Source organism: Salmo salar, chromosome 04 (genome assembly GCF_965601325.2).
Source record: "Salmo salar chromosome 04, fSalSal1, whole genome shotgun sequence".
NCBI classification, from domain to species: Eukaryota; Metazoa; Chordata; class Actinopteri; order Salmoniformes; family Salmonidae; genus Salmo; species Salmo salar.
The window spans coordinates 88456607-88476296 of NC_138294.1; the positions used below are offsets into that span (position 1 = coordinate 88456607).

At 49.0% G+C, this 19690-nt stretch overlaps 1 protein-coding gene across 6 annotated transcripts in view; it reads left to right on the forward strand.

Moving 5' to 3' along the window:
* The window catches only part of mtmr4 (myotubularin related protein 4), a 125724-nt gene that overhangs the window by 56819 nt on the left and 49215 nt on the right, over nt 1-19690 (forward strand). For 5 of the 6 annotated variants that reach the window (XM_045717405.2, XM_045717406.2, XM_045717404.2 and 2 more), the window contains 4 exons: nt 2588-2617; nt 3539-3621; nt 15794-15960; nt 16689-16785. In XM_045717405.2, the coding sequence (XP_045573361.1) occupies nt 2588-2617; nt 3539-3621; nt 15794-15960; nt 16689-16785 (377 nt within the window). The remainder of the gene's footprint in view (nt 1-2587; nt 2618-3538; nt 3622-15793; nt 15961-16688; nt 16786-19690) is intronic. The other variant, XM_082974775.1, reaches the window with a different exon arrangement.

Consider the following 19690-nt stretch of genomic DNA (forward strand, 5'->3'; position numbering starts at 1 on the left):
GGTCCCCTCCTCACCCCCCTGGTCCCCCTCCTCACCCCCTGGTCCCCCTCCTCACCCCCCTGGTTCCCCTCCTCACCCCCCCTGGTGCTTGGTTCCCCTCCTCACCCCCCTGCTGCTTGGATCCTCCTCCTCACCCCCCTGCTGCTTGGATCCTCCTCCTCACCCCCCTGGTTCCCCTCCTCACCCCCCCCTGGTTCCCCTCCTCACCCCCCCTGGTGCTTGGTCCCCCTCCTCACCCCCCCTGGTGCTTGGTCCCCCTCCTCACCCGGTGGTGCTTGACAGTGCGCTGGACACCACAGAGAGCGGTGCATTGAGCAGTGTCTCTGATCTCACCAGCCAGGACTGTTTTGACGTGGCCTCTGGGATTTTAGGGAGCCGGGCCAATGCTTCCTTACTTGCATAGTCTCTCTCACACACACACACTTTCTAACGTTGGCATCCAGCAGTCCTCTCCTACTGACATCAGCCCATGCTGTAATACAAACAGCCTAGTTGTTTTCATTCACTGGCCTGGCAGAGAGATTCCACCTCCTCTCCTCTCCTCTCCTCTCCTCTCCTCTCCTCTCCTCTCCTCTCCTCTCCTCTCCTCTCCTCTCCTCTCCTCTCCTCTCCTCTCCTCTCCTCTCCTCTCCTCTCCTCTCCTCTCAACTCCAGTCAGCTTACAGAGGACTTGTAGCAGGACTCTGTTAAAAGCAGAACTCACATAGGTCTCCACTGTCAGAGTTTATGCTGCCTTCGTATGAAAATGTTAAATTCCCCGTTTTTTTCCCTTTTACTGCCTGTTTGTTCAAAAGTATTCTGGGTAGTATGTAGGGTTTAGCAACATTTTAGTAGGAAACATTAAGTAACATTTCCGAAAAGTGGCACGACGTACAGTAGGATTGGCATTCTACCAATGTTTTCTCTCAAGGGGTCTGTCCATAGCAAGGATTAAGCAACATTTCAAAGAAGAGACGTGAAGGATTGGCGTTTGGCAGTGCCAGCAGGGTCCTGCACTGAACCTAGTCAGTCAGAGGCACAGATAAACTGTAGTAACCGTTAGTAACCGTTAGCCAACCAGCTCTCCCCCCTAAGCCATACCGCCCTCCTAAACGCTCTGTTCTCACCCTTTGAGCCCATTGAGTTTATTTCCCTTCTCTTCTCTCCTTCTCTTCTCTCCTTCTCTTCTCTCCTTCTCTTCTCTTCTCTCCTTCTCTTCTCTCCTTCTCTTCTCTCCTTCTCTTCTCTCCTTCTCTTGGTTGTGGTCAGCTGAAGTTCCACTCGTTCTACCTTGTGATTTTGTTCTCTGCTTCAGTTTATTATCTTCCATCTTTAGCTCACTGTCTTTTGATGTTCCATTTAACCTCCACTTCCTTCTGTTTTATTTCTTTAGTTTAATCATTTTTCCATTTCCTCCCGTCTTGACACCGCTCTCTCTCTGCTCCCCCTCTTTCTCTCTCTGCTCCCCCTCTTTCTCTCTCTGCTCCCTCTCCTGCTCCCTCTCTGCTCTCTCTCTGCTCCCCCTCTTTCTCTCTCTGCTCCCCCTCTTTCTCTCTCTGCTCCCTCTCTGCTCCCTCTCTGCTCTCTCTCTGCTCCCCCTCTTTCTCTCTCTGCTCCCCCTCTTTCTCTCTCTGCTCTCTCTCTGCTCCCCCTCTTTCTCTCTCTGCACTCTTCCTCTGCCCTCTTTCTCTCTCTGCTCACCCTCTTTCTCTCTCTGCTCCCCCTCTCTGCTCTCTCTGCTCCCCCTCTTTCTCTCTCTGCTCCCCCTCTCTGCTCTCTCTGCTCCCCCTCTTTCTCTCTCTGCTCCCCCTCTTTCTCTCTCTGCTCCCCCTCTTTCTCTCTCTGCTCCCCTCTTTCTCTCTCTGCTCCCCCTCTTTCTCTCTCTGCTCCCCCTCTTTCTCTCTCTCTGCTCTCCCTCTCTGCTCTCTCTCTGCTCTCCCTCTCTGCTCTCTCTCTGCTCTCCCTCTTTCTCTCTCTGCTCCCCCTCTTTCTCTCTCTGCTCCCCCTCTTTCTCTCTCTGCTCCCCCTCTCTGCTCTCTCTCTGCTCTCCCTCTCTGCTCTCTCTCTGCTCCCCCTCTCTGCTCTCTCTGCTCCCCCTCTCTGCTCTCTCTCTGCTCCCCCTCTCTGCTCTCTCTCTGCTCCCCCTCTCTGCTCTCTCTCTGCTCTCCCTCTCTGCTCTCTCTCTGCTCTCCCTCTCTGCTGTCCCTCTCTGCTCCCCCTCTCTGCTCTCTCTCTGCTCCCCCTCTCTGCTCTCTCTCTGCTCCCCCTCTCTGCTCTCTCTGCTCTCCCTCTCTGCTCTCTCTCTGCTCTCTCTGCTGCTCCCTCTCTGCTCTCTCTCTGCTCTCTCTCTGCTCTCCCTCTCTGCTCTCCCTCTCTGCTCTCCCTCTCTGCTCTCTCTCTGCTCCCCCTCTCTGCTCTCTCTCTGCTCCCCCTCTCTGCTCCCCCTCTCTGCTCCCCCTCTCTGCTCCCCCTCTTTCTCTCTCTGCTCCCCCTCTCTGCTCTCTCTCTGCTCCCCCTCTCTGCTCCCCCTCTCTGCTCTCTCTCTGCTTCCCTCGCTCGGTCTGTTTCTTCTCCCTCTCTGTTCCTGGTGCCTGTTACTGTGTTGTAGACCTATCCAGGTGTGGACAATCACATTTCTGTGAGTACATTGTGTCAATGGCCACCCTCGGCTTCCTTCTCCTCCTCCCTCCTCCTCCTCCTCCCTCACAGTCTAGACTAGTCTGCTTCTGTCATTAATTCTCTGTTCGGTTCAGACTGACTGCTGCTGGATTAATGTGCACCCTAGAATAAAATGCCGTTTAACTTTTCAATTGGAAGCAATCTAACCCCCCCCCACCTCCCGCCCCCAACCAGCCGTGGATGGTGATTGGTCAGCCCCAATCAGAAGTCAAGCCTCATTGGGTAATTGTATAACTGTTGAGGTTGGAGTGACGTCATTAACACCTCTGACCACGTGGACCAATAACAGAGCTGTGGTACGGGACACGACAGGCTCAGCATGACAGAATGACCGAGGGAACACTCTAGAATAGACTGCAGTTCTACAGACTCCGGGGCTTGACCTAAAATGGTTTATATGAATGAGATTAACTGCGTGGCAATTTTACTGTATGGCAACTATGAAAAGTGTAAATACCTTGACATATAAACTTTCTAGTTTATGGAAAGGGATTTGACAATGGTAATAACCTGCAATGTGATGATTTTATAAGGAAGGTTAAGTGACGCTGCTGTTTTTTAAAAGGCTAGATATTGGTGTTGCTATGGAGACGTTGTTTGCGGGGGGGGGGGGGGGGGTGGGGGGGGGGGGGGGGGCGCTGTGTTTAGGCCTATACCTAACAGAGGCTTGACTGAATTTACATAACCAATGGGGAGGAGAGTAAGTCTACCACCAATGTCATCTTCCAATCCCCACTGAAGTGCTACCTCTGCTGTGTCTGGCTACCTCCTCGGGCTTGCAGCCCACTCTACAATAGGGTAGCTAAACTAGCCCATTGCCGTTGTAGAAGAAGTGTTGTCTGTCCTGTGTAACGCGGTGTCTCTCTGGCTCCCCCTACAGGTGCCTCTGATGCTGATAGAGAGTGTGGAGAGCAGAGACATGTTTCAACTGCATATCATCTGCAAGGACTCTAAAGTTGTCAGGTAAAAAGAGAGAGACTATCTAACTACACTGGCCAGTGACCACCGTCGACTATGGTCAGGACCAACAGATACATGGATACCTTGTATACAATCAATCATGATTATTTTTTGTGATTTAAAAAATAAGATTTGTTTTCATAATAGTATTCATTTTGATTATGTTTGATTTGACATTTTAAAAACACAACATTTTTTTATATTTAACTGCGTTTATAGGCTCAGTTCTAAACAAGGAGACTTGGCAATAGTCTTTTTGTGTGTGTGGATTTTCCACAATATTTCTACTGGTGAGAACTGTTGAGAGAACGGCTTCTTTGTTATTGCTCGGAGTTGGAGAACAGATGTGATGACGTTTGCTTAAGAACTGGTTTGGCTCAAAAGACTTGAGTTTTCAACTGAACTAAGAGCCCACTTCTCTCTCATAAAGCCCTGCCTTAGAGAGACACACACAGTGTTCCCATGTCTTTGATTGTGATGGCTTTATCTCTGTCTCTCACACACACACACACACACACACACACACACACACACACACACACACACACACACACACACACACACACACACACACACACAGTGTTCCCATGTCTTTGATTGCCTTGTATCCTACCTGAGGAGCAGGTGTCATGTGGAAGGGCCCTTGGAAACACTGTTCTGTACCCCATGAACACTCACTAGAATATAGAATATAGAACTATAGAACTATAGAATACTCACCACATTGAAGAACCCTCTTCAATATGCTGGTGTTTCTAGCTCCAACAGGGCAGTAATGCTGGTGTTTCTAGCTCCAACAGAGCAGTAATGCTGGTGTTTCTAGCTCCAACAGAGCAGTAATGCTGGTGTTTCTAGCTCCAACAGAGCAGTAATGCTGGTGTTTCTAGCTCCAACAGGGCAGTAATGCTGGTGTTTCTAGCTCCAACATGGCAGTAATGCTGGTGTTTCTAGCTCCAACAGAGCAGTAATGCTGGTGTTTCTAGCTCCAACAGTGTAGTAATGCTGGTGTTTCTAGCTCCAACAGAGCAGTAATGCTGGTGTTTCTAGCTCCAACAGAGCAGTAATGCTGGTGTTTCTAGCTCCAACAGAGCAGTAATGCTGGTGTTTCTAGCTCCAACAGTGCAGTAATGCTGGTGTTTCTAGCTCCAACAGTGCAGTAATGCTGGTGTTTCTAGCTCCAACAGGGCAGTAATGCTGGTGTTTCTAGCTCCAACATGGCAGTAATGCTGGTGTTTCTAGCTCCAACAGAGCAGTAATGCTGGTGTTTCTAGCTCCAACAGAGCAGTAATGCTGGTGTTTCTAGCTCCAACAGGGCAGTAATGCTGGTGTTTCTAGCTCCAACAGGGCAGTAATGCTGGTGTTTCTAGCTCCAACAGTGTAGTAATGCTGGTGTTTCTAGCTCCAACAGGGCAGTAATGCTGGTGTTTCTAGCTCCAACAGAGCAGTAATGCTGGTGTTTCTAGCTCCAACAGAGCAGTAATGCTGGTGTTTCTAGCTCCAACAGAGCAGTAATGCTGGTGTTTCTAGCTCCAACAGGGCAGTAATGCTGGTGTTTCTAGCTCCAACAGGGCAGTAATGCTGGTGTTTCTAGCTCCAACAGTGCAGTAATGCTGGTGTTTCTAGCTCCAACAGAGCAGTAATGCTGGTGTTTCTAGCTCCAACAGAGCAGTAATGCTGGTGTTTCTAGCTCCAACAGAGCAGTAATGCTGGTGTTTCTAGCTCCAACAGAGCAGTAATGCTGGTGTTTCTAGCTCCAACAGAGCAGTAATGCTGGTGTTTCTAGCTCCAACAGGGCAGTAATGCTGGTGTTTCTAGCTCCAACAGAGCAGTAATGCTGGTGTTTCTAGCTCCAACAGGGCAGTAATGCTGGTGTTTCTAGCTCCAACAGAGCAGTAATGCTGGTGTTTCTAGCTCCAACAGAGCAGTAATGCTGGTGTTTCTAGCTCCAACAGAGCAGTAATGCTGGTGTTTCTAGCTCCAACAGTGCAGTAATGCTGGTGTTTCTAGCTCCAACAGTGCAGTAATGCTGGTGTTTCTAGCTCCAACAGGGCAGTAATGCTGGTGTTTCTAGCTCCAACAGGGCAGTAATGCTGGTGTTTCTAGCTCCAACATGGCAGTAATGCTGGTGTTTCTAGCTCCAACAGAGCAGTAATGCTGGTGTTTCTAGCTCCAACAGAGCAGTAATGCTGGTGTTTCTAGCTCCAACAGGGCAGTAATGCTGGTGTTTCTAGCTCCAACAGGGCAGTAATGCTGGTGTTTCTAGCTCCAACAGTGTAGTAATGCTGGTGTTTCTAGCTCCAACAGGGCAGTAATGCTGGTGTTTCTAGCTCCAACAGAGCAGTAATGCTGGTGTTTCTAGCTCCAACAGAGCAGTAATGCTGGTGTTTCTAGCTCCAACAGGGCAGTAATGCTGGTGTTTCTAGCTCCAACAGGGCAGTAATGCTGGTGTTTCTAGCTCCAACAGGGCAGTAATGCTGGTGTTTCTAGCTCCAACAGTGTAGTAATGCTGGTGTTTCTAGCTCCAACAGGGCAGTAATGCTGGTGTTTCTAGCTCCAACAGGGCAGTAATGCTGGTGTTTCTAGCTCCAACAGAGCAATAATGCTGGTGTTTCTAGCTCCAACAGAGCAGTAATGCTGGTGTTTCTAGCTCCAACAGAGCAGTAATGCTGGTGTTTCTAGCTCCAACAGGGCAGTAATGCTGGTGTTTCTAGCTCCAACAGAGCAGTAATGCTGGTGTTTCTAGCTCCAACAGAGCAGTAGTGCTGGTGTTTCTAGCTCCAACAGAGCAGTAGTGCTGGTGTTTCTAGCTCCAACAGTGTAGTAATGCTGGTGTTTCTATCTCCAACAGGGCAGTAATGCTGGTGTTTCTAGCTCCAACAGGGCAGTAATGCTGGTGTTTCTAGCTCCAACAGGGCAGTAATGCTGGTGTTTCTAGCTCCAACAGGGCAGTAGTGCTGGTGTTTCTAGCTCCAACAGGGCAGTAATGCTGGTGTTTCTAGCTCCAACAGGGCAGTAATGTTGGTGTTTCTAGCTCCAACAGAGCAGTAATGCTGGTGTTTCTAGCTCCAACATGGCAGTAATGCTGGTGTTTCTAGCTCCAACAGGGCAGTAATGCTGGTGTTTCTAGCTCCAACAGAGCAGTAATGCTGGTGTTTCTAGCTCCAACAGAGCAGTAATGCTGGTGTTTCTAGCTCCAACGGGGCAGTAATGTTGGTGTTTCTAGCTCCAACAGTGCAGTAATGTTGGTGTTTCTAGCTCCAACGGGGCAGTAATGCTGGTGTTTCTAGCTCCAACGGGGCAGTAATGCTGGTGTTTCTAGCTCCAACAGGGCAGTAATGCTGGTGTTTCTAGCTCCAACAGGGCAGTAATGCTGGTGTTTCTAGCTCCAACAGGGCAGTAATGCTGGTGTTTCTAGCTCCAACAGGGCAGTAATGTTGGTGTTTCTAGCTCCAACGGGGCAGTAATGCTGGTGTTTCTAGCTCCAACGGGGCAGTAATGCTGGTGTTTCTAACTCCAACAGGGCAGTAATGCTGGTGTTTCTAGCTCCAACAGGGCAGTAATGCTGGTGTTTCTAGCTCCAACAGGGCAGTAATGCTGGTGTTTCTAGCTCCAACAGAGCAGTAATGCTGGTGTTTCTAGCTCCAACAGAGCAGTAATGTTGGTGTTTCTAGCTCCAACAGGGCAGTAATGCTGGTGTTTCTAGCTCCAACAGGGCAGTAATGCTGGTGTTTCTAGCTCCAACAGAGCAGTAATGTTGGTGTTTCTAGCTCCAACAGGGCAGTAATGCTGGTGTTTCTAGCTCCAACAGGGCAGTAATGCTGGTGTTTCTAGCTCCAACGGGGCAGTAATGCTGGTGTTTCTAGCTCCAACAGGGCAGTAATGCTGGTGTTTCTAGCTCCAACAGGGCAGTAATGCTGGTGTTTCTAGCTCCAACAGAGCAGTAATGTTGGTGTTTCTAGCTCCAACAGGGCAGTAATGCTGGTGTTTCTAGCTCCAACAGGGCAGTAATGCTGGTGTTTCTAGCTCCAACGGGGCAGTAATGCTGGTGTTTCTAGCTCCAACAGGGCAGTAATGCTGGTGTTTCTAGCTCCAACAGAGCAGTAATGCTGGTGTTTCTAGCTCCAACAGGGCAGTAATGCTGGTGTTTCTAGCTCCAACAGAGCAGTAGTGCTGGTGTTTCTAGCTCCAACATGGCAGTAATGCTGGTGTTTCTAGCTCCAACGGGGCAGTAATGCTGGTGTTTCTAGCTCCAACAGAGCAGTAATGCTGGTGTTTCTAGCTCCAACAGAGCAGTAATGCTGGTGTTTCTAGCTCCAACAGAGCAGTAATGCTGGTGTTTCTAGCTCCAACAGAGCAGTAATGCTGGTGTTTCTAGCTCCAACGGGGCAGTAATGCTGGTGTTTCTAGCTCCAACAGAGCAGTAATGCTGGTGTTTCTAGCTCCAACGGGGCAGTAATGCTGGTGTTTCTAGCTCCAACATGGCAGTAATGCTGGTGTTTCTAGCTCCAACAGTGCAGTAATGCTGGTGTTTCTAGCTCCAACAGGGCAGTAATGCTGGTGTTTCTAGCTCCAACAGAGCAGTAATGTTTGTGTTTCTAGCTCCAACAGTGCAGTAATGCTGGTGTTTCTAGCTCCAACGGGGCAGTAATGCTGGTGTTTCTAGCTCCAACATGGCAGTAATGCTGGTGTTTCTAGCTCCAACGGGGCAGTAATGTTGGTGTTTCTAGCTCCAACAGAGCAGTAATGCTGGTGTTTCTAGCTCCAACAGAGCAGTAATGCTGGTGTTTCTAGCTCCAACAGAGCAGTAATGTTTGTGTTTCTAGCTCCAACATGGCAGTAATGCTGGTGTTTCTATCTCCAACAGAGCAGTAATGCTGGTGTTTCTAGCTCCAACAGGGCAGTAATGCTGGTGTTTCTAGCTCCAACATGGCAGTAATGCTGGTGTTTCTAGCTCCAACAGAGCAGTAATGCTGGTGTTTCTAGCTCCAACAGAGCAATAATACAAATAAACAATACACACATGTTGCCCAAAAAACGAATAATAAGTTATATAGGATGAAACATGACTAGAATACAGTGTACACCATATAAAGTGGGTGAAACAGTATGTAAACATTATTAAAGTGACCGGTCTTCAATGACTATGTACATAGGACCGTTGTCTCTAAGGTTCAGCGTAGAGTACCGGGTGGTGGACAGCTAGAACAGTCTCTAAAGTTCAGCGTAGAGTACCGGGTGGTGGACAGCTAGAACAGTCTCTAAAGTTCAGGGTACAGTACCGGGTGGTGGACAGCTAGAACAGTCTCTAAAGTTCAGGGTAGAGTACCGGGTGGTGGACAGCTAGAACAGTCTCTAAAGTTCAGGGTAGAGTACCGGGTGATAGCCAGCTAGAACAGTCTCTAAAGTTCAGGGTAGAGTACCGGGTGGTGGACAGCTAGAACAGTCTCTAAAGTTCAGGGTAGAGTACCGGGTGGTGGACAGCTAGAACAGTCTCTAAAGTTCAGGGTAGAGTACCGGGTGGTGGACAGCTAGATCAGTCTCTAAAGTTCAGGGTAGAGTACCGGGTGATAGCCAGCTAGAACAGTCTCTAAAGTTCAGGGTACAGTACCGGGTGGTGGACAGCTAGATCAGTCTCTAAAGTTCAGGGTAGAGTACCGGGTGGTGGACAGCTAGAACAGTCTCTAAAGTTCAGCGTAGAGTACCGGGTGGTGGACAGCTAGAACAGTCTCTAAAGTTCAGGGTAGAGTACCGGGTGGTGGACAGCTAGAACAGTCTCTAAAGTTCAGCGTAGAGTACCGGGTGGTGGACAGCTAGAACAGTCTCTAAAGTTCAGGGTACAGTACCGGGTGGTGGACAGCTAGAACAGTCTCTAAAGTTCAGGGTAGAGTACCGGGTGGTGGACAGCTAGAACAGTCTCTAAAGTTCAGGGTAGAGTACCGGGTGATAGCCAGCTAGAACAGTCTCTAAAGTTCAGGGTAGAGTACCGGGTGGTGGACAGCTAGAACAGTCTCTAAAGTTCAGGGTAGAGTACCGGGTGGTGGACAGCTAGAACAGTCTCTAAAGTTCAGGGTAGAGTACCGGGTGGTGGACAGCTAGAACAGTCTCTAAAGTTCAGGGTAGAGTACCGGGTGATAGCCAGCTAGAACAGTCTCTAAAGTTCAGGGTAGAGTACCGGGTGGTGGACAGCTAGAACAGTCTCTAAAGTTCAGGGTAGAGTACCGGGTGGTGGACAGCTAGAACAGTCTCTAAAGTTCAGGGTAGAGTACCGGGTGGTGGACAGCTAGATCAGTCTCTAAAGTTCAGGGTAGAGTACCGGGTGATAGCCAGCTAGAACAGTCTCTAAAGTTCAGGGTACAGTACCGGGTGGTGGACAGCTAGATCAGTCTCTAAAGTTCAGGGTAGAGTACCGGGTGGTGGACAGCTAGAACAGTCTCTAAAGTTCAGCGTAGAGTACCGGGTGGTGGACAGCTAGAACAGTCTCTAAAGTTCAGGGTAGAGTACCGGGTGGTGGACAGCTAGAACAGTCTCTAAAGTTCAGCGTAGAGTACCGGGTGGTGGACAGCTAGAACAGTCTCTAAAGTTCAGGGTACAGTACCGGGTGGTGGACAGCTAGAACAGTCTCTAAAGTTCAGGGTAGAGTACCGGGTGGTGGACAGCTAGAACAGTCTCTAAAGTTCAGGGTAGAGTACCGGGTGATAGCCAGCTAGAACAGTCTCTAAAGTTCAGGGTAGAGTACCGGGTGGTGGACAGCTAGAACAGTCTCTAAAGTTCAGGGTAGAGTACCGGGTGGTGGACAGCTAGAACAGTCTCTAAAGTTCAGGGTAGAGTACCGGGTGGTGGACAGCTAGATCAGTCTCTAAAGTTCAGGGTAGAGTACCGGGTGATAGCCAGCTAGAACAGTCTCTAAAGTTCAGGGTACAGTACCGGGTGGTGGACAGCTAGATCAGTCTCTAAAGTTCAGGGTAGAGTACCGGGTGATAGCCAGCTAGAACAGTCTCTAAAGTTCAGGGTAGAGTACCGGGTGGTAGCCAGCTAGAACAGTCTCTAAAGTTCAGGGTAGAGTACCGGGTGGTGGACAGCTAGATCAGTCTCTAAAGTTCAGGGTAGAGTACCGGGTGATAGCCAGCTAGAACAGTCTCTAAAGTTCAGGGTAGAGTACCGGGTGGTGGACAGCTAGAACAGTCTCTAAAGTTCAGGGTAGAGTACCGGGTGGTAGCCAGCTAGAACAGTCTCTAAAGTTCAGGGTAGAGTACCGGGTGGTGGACAGCTAGAACAGCCTCTAAAGTTCAGGGTAGAGTACCGGGTGATAGCCAGCTAGAACAGTCTCTAAAGTTCAAGGTAGAGTACCGGGTGGTGGACAGCTAGATCAGTGTCTAAGGTTCAGGGCAGGGTACTGGGTGGAGGCCGGCTAGTGACTGTTTAACAGTCTGATGGTCTGGAGATAGAAACTGTTTCTCAGTCTCTTGGTCCCAGCTTTGATGCACCTGTACTGTCTCCGCCTTCTGGATGGTAGCGGCGTGAACAGGCCGTGGCTCGGGTGGCTGAGGTCCTTGATGATCTTCTTGGCCTTCCTGTGACACCGGGTGGTGTAGATGTCCTGGAGGGCAGGCAGTGTGTCCTCAGTGACTCACTGGGCTGACCACAGAGAGCCCTGTTGTTGTGAATGGTGCAATTGCCATACCAGGCGGTGTTACAGCCTGACAGGATGTTCTCAATGGTGCATCTGAAGAAATGTGACTTTAAGAACTTCTATAGCCTCCTGGGGTTGAAGAGGCGCTGTTGCGCTGCCTTCACCACGCTGTCTGTGTGACGGGATCATTTCAGGTTGTCTGTGGGGGGACACCGAGGAACTTGAAGCTTTTGAGCCCCTCCACTGTGGCCCCGTCAAAGTGGATGAGGCGTGCTCTCGCTGCGGTCTCCTGTAGTCCACAATCAGCTCGTTCGTTTTGTTGACATTGAGGGAGAGGTTATTTTCCTGGCACCACTCCGCCAGAGCCCAAACTACCTCCCTGCAGGCTGTCATCGTTGTTCATAATCCTGTCATGGGTGAACAGGGAGTACAGGAGAGGGCTACGCATCCCTGTTGAGGATCAGCGTGACGGAAGTGTTGTTGCCTACCTTCACCACTTGGGGTCGGCCCGTCAGGAAGTCCTAGGACCCAGTTGCACAGGGCGCGATTCGGACCCAGAACCCTGAGCTTGGTGTCCTCCAAACTCATCGCTATGGTGTTGAAGGCTGAGCTGTAGTCGATATTAACAGTATTCTTACGTAGGTATTTCTCTTGCCCAGGTGGGATAGGGCAGTGTGCAGTGCAATGGTGTCGTCTGTGGATCTGTTGGGGCGATATGCGAATTGTAGTGGTTCTAAGGTGAAGGTAATGGTCTTTAACTTAGCGCTGGGTGATATATCGAATTCATTCCGATTTCATGTTTTTGCACGATATTTCAAATGTCTGTATCGCAAGAATCAAGTTTATTTTTGTTTTTATGAACATTTATGTCCACTTGTTCTCATGTTGTATTTTTGGTCTCGTCTCTTTCGCTCCTTCTGTGCTGTGTGCAACTTCACATTTACACCGGAGATCTGTATATAATGACGAGATGTTCATGTCTTCGTCCTAACAATGAGAGTCGTGGTCCCAAAGGTGGGAAGGCAGGTGACCAAGCTTAGATCCAAAATAAGCTCATAGAAACGCATTGGGCTTATTTTGGCCAGAGTAAAACCTTTCTCTTCGCCTCTTCCTCTCTGCTTACACATATACCACGCCCCTCCCCTCCCCCTGCCACTCACACCAAGCCCCTCCCCCTGCCACTCACACCAAGCCCCCTCCCCTTGCCACTCACACCAAGCCCCCTCCCCCTGCCACTCACACCAAGCCCCTCCCCCTGCCACTCACACCAAGCCCCTCCCCTTGCCACTCACACCAAGCCCCTCCCCCTGCCACTCACACCAAGCCCCCTCCCCTTGCCACTCACACCAACAAAGATGAGAGATTTTTATTTATTTATTTATTTCACCTTTATTTAACCAGGTAGGCCAGTTGAGAACAAGTTCTCGTTAACTGTGACCTGGCCAAGATAAAGCAAAAGCAGTGCGACAAAAACAACACAGAGTTACACATGGAATAAACAAACGTACAGTCAATAACCCAATAGAAAAATATGTATACTGTGTTTGCAAATGGGGATCACGCCTTCCTCTCTGACAAGTGGTTTCAACTCACTATTTGCATTTGAGGTTTGGTCCAACAGAATTGGTCACATTAACACCGAAACACATTGAGTCATTTGTTTCCTGTAACAGAGGAGAAGTGAATCCTTTTTTTTTAATGTCACAACTACTCAAAGTAGCTTAAAAATACACAGTATTTGTTATTAACTGCAGTAGTAAAATAATGGCTTTTATTCAGACAATATTGTTCTGGAACACTACTTAAACAGGAGTATCAATGCCCATTTGGTTCTGGAAAATAAATGCTTAGTATGTCGCGTGCGGCATTTAGAGTACCATTATAGCACCATTTCTGCCAAAGACTGTTATACCAGCTGTCTAGTCAGTTTTATAAATGTGCAATAAGCATAAAAAAAAGAAAAAAAGATGCCATTTTGTTTAAAGAATTGGCTACTCGTTCTCATTCTGAGAAATAAGGTAGACCCACTGGATTTCAACATCCTGAACAAAGTTGACAGACTAGCATGCTGTTCAAACAGTTGGAGACGGACTGAAGGGTCCGTTCCTAACAATTCAACTGCTCTACCTTGTTAGCTAGAAAATAGATAAATAGTTGGCTGAACTTGAAATATAAAGATAGCACATGGGCTTGTTTTTATTAGACTTGTGTTCATTTTCTTTAATGCCGGCTACAGGAAGTTGTTAGGGAATGTGTATTATGGTTCTGGTTACATTTGTAACAAACAGGGCCTTTTCATAGACGGACTTGAAGCCAGATCAGTGATTATTGCAAAAAAAAGCAGCTGCCAAGAGTGTACAAAGCTTTCATCAAGGCAAAGGGTGGCTACTTTGAAGAATCTGAAATCTATTTTGATTTAACACTTTTTTTGGTTACTACATGATTCCATATGTGATTTTAAAAAAAAAAAAATTCATAGTTGTGATGTCTTCACTATTATTCTACAATGTTAAAGAAACAACCCTTGAATGAGTAGGTGTGTCCAAACTTTTGACTGGTATTGTATTTTGTGAATCGGCCATAAATCTTGAAAAAAGTCGTAGGATTTTAAGCCCATATCGCACAGCCCTACTTAAACTAGTCTCTCAAAACACTTCATGAAGTGACTGCTACTGGGAGGTAGTCATTTTAATGATTTTTGTTTTCCTCGACGAGCGGGCGAAGAATCTGTTGAGCTCATCCGGAAGCAAGGCATCGATGTCCGTTTATTTTGTTTTTAATAATCCGTGATTGTCTGGAATTCCTGCCACAAGTCTCATGTCTGAACCGTTGAATTGTGACTCCACTTTGTCTCTGTGCTGTCGTTTTTTTTGCCTCTATGATTGCCTTATGGAGGTAATAACTACACTCTTATGGAGGTCATAACCTCATTCTTATGGAGGTCGTAACTACACTCTTATGGAGGTCGTAACTACACTCTTATGGAGGTCGTAACCACACTGTTATGGAGGTCGTAACCACACTGTTATGGAGGTAGTAACCACACTGTTATGGAGGTAGTAACCACACTGTTATGTAGGTAGTAACCACACTGTTATGGAGGTCGTAACCACACTGTTATGGAGGTCGTAACCACACTGTTATGGAGGTAGTAACCACACTGTTATGGAGGTAGTAACCACACTGTTATGGAGGTCGTAACCACACTGTTATGGAGGTTGTAACCACACTGTTATGGAGGTTGTAACCTCATTCTTATGGAGGTCGTAACCACACTCTTATGGAGGTCGTAACCACACTCTTATGGAGGTCGTAACCACACTGTTATGGAGGTCGTAACCACACTGTTATGGAGGTCGTAACCACACTGTTATGGAGGTAGTAACCACACTGTTATGTAGGTAGTAACCACACTGTTATGGAGGTCGTAACCACACTGTTATGGAGGTCGTAACCACACTGTTATGGAGGTAGTAACCACACTGTTATGGAGGTAGTAACCACACTGTTATGGAGGTCGTAACCACACTGTTATGGAGGTTGTAACCACACTGTTATGGAGGTTGTAACCTCATTCTTATGGAGGTCGTAACCACACTCTTATGGAGGTCGTAACCACACTGTTATGGAGGTCGTAACCACACTGTTATGGAGGTCGTAACCACACTGTTATGGCGGTCGTAACGACACTCTTATGGATGTCATAGCTGGTCTGTTTCTACACGTCCGTGTTCCCAGTCACATTTTGTCATGGTTAAATGCGGTGGTTCGCGCTTTCAGCTTTGGCAGCGAACGCTCCCATCTATCCAGGGTTTTTGGTTTGGATAAGTTGAAGTGGGAACAATATCCTTTATCCAGTTCCTGATGAACCCAGTCACCGAGTCTGTGTATACGTCCAATACTATTCTCACAGGCTACCCGGAACATTTTCCGATTGGTCAGACCAACGTTGAACAGTCCTTACCACTGGAGCTTCCTGTTTTTAAGTTTCTGCCTATAGGTGGGGAGGAGCAGAATGGAGGTGTGATCTGATTTGTCAAAGGGCCTTGTGGATGGAGAGTAGCAGGGTCAGTGTTGCGCGTGTAGCACAGTAGATGTGTTGAAAGAATTACGGTAGCATTTTCCTCACATATCCTTTATTAAAGTCCCCCCCAGCTACAATAAATGCTGCCCCAGGATATGCAGTTCCCAGTTTGCACATAGTCCAGTGTAGTTACTTGTGGGAGTGGGGGGGGGAGATATACACGGCGGTGATGATGACTGAAGAAAATTCTCTCGGGAGGTAATGCGGTCGTCATTTTGATGGTGAGGTATTTCAGATCGGGAGAACAAAAGGAAAAAGGACTTCCTGTACGTTAACACAATCACACCATGAGTTGTTAATCATGAAACAAACTCCTTCTGGCTTTCTTTTTCCTGGAGACTTCTTTCTTCCTGTCCACGTGATGGTCGATAATATGGTGAAACTGTGATAATGGTTTTAAAGGTCCTGGCGATCCTCTGACTTCCTGTCCTGATGTGTTTTTTGTTCCGTTATCTCCTCAGATGCCACTTCTCCACGTTCAAGCAGTGCCAGGAGTGGCTGAAACGTCTGAACCGGGCCATAGCCCATCCTGGCAGGCTGGAGGATCTATTCGCCCTGGCCTACCACGCCTGGTGTCTGGGGAGCAACACTGATGACGAGGACCAGCACCTACACCTCTGTAGACCAGGTCAGAGTCGCCCGAGCGTACACACACACACACACACACACACACACACACACACACACAGACACACAGACACACACACAGAAAATGTTTTTGAGTTTACGGCTCAGAGAACTGAATTGTTTATAATCACTTTACTCCCAACAGACAGACGGATATTAACAGTGCGTGTGTGTGTGTGCACGCGGATACACACAGTAAGCACAGAGAATATACTGATTTTTGTGCTGAAGAATTAATCAAATCAAATGTATTTATATAGCCCTTCTTACATCAGCTGATATCTCAAAGTGCTGTACAGAAACCCAGCCTAAAACCCCGAACAGCAAGCGATGTAGGTGTAGAAGCACGGTGGCTAGGAATGAACTGAGGGTTCTGGTTCCCTCGTTGTCCCCATTGTGTTCATATCAAATCATCCCTTTCTCTCAGACAGGTGACCATGTCCTCTCTCTCTCTCTCACTCACACACTCTCTCTCTCTCTCTCTCTCTCTCTCTGTCTGTCTCTCTCTGTGTGTGTGTCTAGGTGACCATGTCCTCTCTCTCTCTCTCTGTGTGTGTGTGTGTGTGTCTAGGTGACCATGTGTCCTCTCTCTCTCTCTCTCTCTCTCTCTCTCTCTCTCTCTCTCTCTCTCTCTCTCTCTCTCTCTCTCTCTCTCTCTCTCTCTCTCTCTCTCTCGCTGTGTGTGTCTAGGTGACCATGTCCTCTCTCTCTCTCTCTCTGTGTGTGTAGGTGACCATGTTCGTCAGAGGCTGCAGATGGAGGTTAAGAGGATGGGCTTTGACATGCAGAACGCCTGGAGAGTGTCCGACATCAACCTCAAATACAAGTACGACACACACACACACGGCCCCCCCCAGTCTCAACGCAGAGCAGGAGGATTTATGATCAAACTGCTGCCTCATCATGTACGACACAGCACCACCCCCTTAATTAGCGAGACCACTCTCTCCTAAGCAGACACGTCTGTCTGTGCTGTCAAATGGTCCCAGACTAGCTAACGGAACAGACTAGATGGGGAGAGTGACTCAGCATTTCAAAGAGCCTTTTCTGTGCCAGTCAGTGTTTAAACCTTCTCGCTCTGTCGTTACTTGGCTCTTGATCATCTGTGTGACAGCTCTGTGGGCAAGAGGGAGGGAGGGAGGGAGGGAGGACGCGAGGGAGGGAGGGAGGACGCGAGGGAGGGAGGACAGTAGGGAGGGAGGACGGTAGGAGGGAGGGAGGGAGGGAGGGAGGACGGTAGGGAGAGAGGACAGTAGGGAGGGAGGACGGGAGGGAGGGAGGGAGGGAGGACGGTAGGGAGAGAGGACGGTAGGGAGAGAGGACAGTAGGGAGGGAGGACGGGAGGGAGGGAGGGAGGGAGGACGGGAGGAGGACGGGAGGGAGGACGGGAGGGAGGGAGGGAGGGAGGACAGTAGGGAGGGAGGGAGGACAGTAGGGAGGGAGGGAGAGAGGACAGAGACAGTAGAGAGAGGGATTAGTGGGGGGAGAGGGAGGTAGAGAGAGGGATTAGTGGAGGTAGAGAAAGAGGGATTAGTGGGGGAGAGAGAGGGATTAGTGGGGGTAGAGAAAGAGGGATTAGTGGAGGTAGAGAAAGAGGGATTAGTGGGGGAGAGAGAGGGATTAGTGGGGGTAGAGAAAGAGGGATTAGTGGGGGTAGAGAAAGGGGGATTAGTGGGGGTAGAGAAAGGGGGATTAGTGGGGGTAGAGAAAGAGGGATTAGTGGGGGTAGAGAAAGAGGGATTAGTGGGGGGAGAGAAAGAGGGATTAGTGGGGGGAGAGAGAGGGATTAGTGGGGGGAGAGGGAGGTAGAGAAAGAGGGATTAGTAGGTGAGAGAGAGAGGGATTAGTAGGGGGAGAGGGAGGTAGAGAAAGGGATTAGTAGGGGGAGAGAAAGAGGGATTAGTAGGGGTAGAGAAAGAGGGATTAGTAGGGGGAGAGAAAGAGGGATTAGTAGGGGGAGAGGGAGGTAGAGAAAGGGATTAGTAGGGGGAGAGAAAGAGGGATTAGTAGGGGGAGAGGGAGGTAGAGGGATTAGTGGGGGTAGAGAAAGAGGGATTAGTGGGAGGAGAGAAAGAGGAATTAGTAGGGGGAGAGAAAGGGGATTAGTAGGGGGAGAGAAAGAGGGATTAGTAGAGGGAGAGGGAGGTAGAGAGAGGGATTAGTAGGGGGAAGGGAGGGAGGGAGAGAGGGATTAGTAGGGGGAGAGAAAGAGGGATTAGTAGGGGGAGAGGGAGGTAGAGAGAGGGATTAGTAGGGGGAAGGGAGGGAGGGAGAGAGGGATTAGTAGGGGGAGAGAAAGAGGGATTAGTAGAGGGAGGGTGAGAGGGAGATTAGTGGGGGAGAGGGAGGTAGAGAAAGAGGGATTAGTAGGGGGAGAGAAAGAGGGATTAGTAGGGGGAGAGGGAGGTAGAGGGATTAGTGGGGGTAGAGAAAGAGGGATTAGTGGGGGGAGAGAAAGAGGGATTAGTAGGGGGAGAGAGAGGGATTAGTGGGGGTAGAGAAAGAGGGATTAGTAGGGGGAGAGAAAGAGGGATTAGTAGGGGGAGAGGGAGGTAGAGAAAGGGATTAGTAGGGGGAGAGAAAGAGGGATTAGTAGGGGGAGAGGGAGGTAGAGGGATTAGTGGGGGTAGAGAAAGAGGGATTAGTGGGGGGAGAGAAAGAGGGATTAGTAGGGGGAGAGAAAGGGGATTAGTAGGGGGAGAGGGAGGGAGAGAAAGAGGGATTAGTAGGGGGAGAGGGAGGTAGAGAAAGAGGGATTAGTAGGGGGAGAGGGAGGGAGGGAGGGAGGGAGGGAGAGAAAGAGGGATTAATAGGGGGAGAGGGAGGGAGAGAAAGAGAGATTAGTGGGGGAGAGGGAGGTAGAGGGATTAGTAGGGGGAGAGGGAGGGAGGGAGAGAGAGAGGGATTAGTGGGGGGAGAGGGAGAGGGATTAGTGGGGGGAGAGAGAGAGGGATTAGTAGGGGGAGAGAAAGAGGGATTAGTAGGGGGAGAGAGAGAGGGATTTGTAGGGGAGAGAGAGAGGGATTAGTAGGGGGAGAGGGAGGTAGAGAAAGAGGGATTAGTGGGGGGAGAGGGAGGTAGAGAGAGAGGGATTAGTAGGGGGAGAGGTAGGTAGAGAAAGAGGGATTAGTTTGGGGAGAGTTAGGGTTAGGGTGAGCGATAGGGGTTAGGGTGAGCGATAGGGGTAGGGTTAGGGGTAGGGGTAGAGTACAAGTCGCTGTCATCGTTCTGACAGACTGCTCTCTGAAGGACCATCAGCCCGTGGGACCCACACAGACTGGTAGTATACTGTTAGTAGGACCTTGTCTGACCTCCATAAATATTCAGCCCCCTTCAGCTATGACACTCGAAATTAAACTCAGGTACATCCTGTTTCCATTGATCACCCTTGAGATGTTTCTACAACATGATTGGAGTCCACCTGTTGTAAATTAAATTGATTGGACATGATTTGGAAAGGCACACACTTGTCTATATAAGGTCCCACAGTTGACAGTAGATGTCAGCGCAAAAACCAAGCCATGAGGTTGAAGGAATTGTCTGTAGAGCTACGAGACAGGATTGTGTCGAGGCACAGATCTGGAGAAGGGTACCAAAACATTTCTGCAGCATTTGAAGGTCCCCAAGAACACAGTGGTCTCCATCATTCTTAAATGGAAGAAGTTTGGAACCACCAAGACTCTTCCTCGAGCTGGCCGCCCGGCCAAACTGAGCAATTGGGGGAGAAGGGC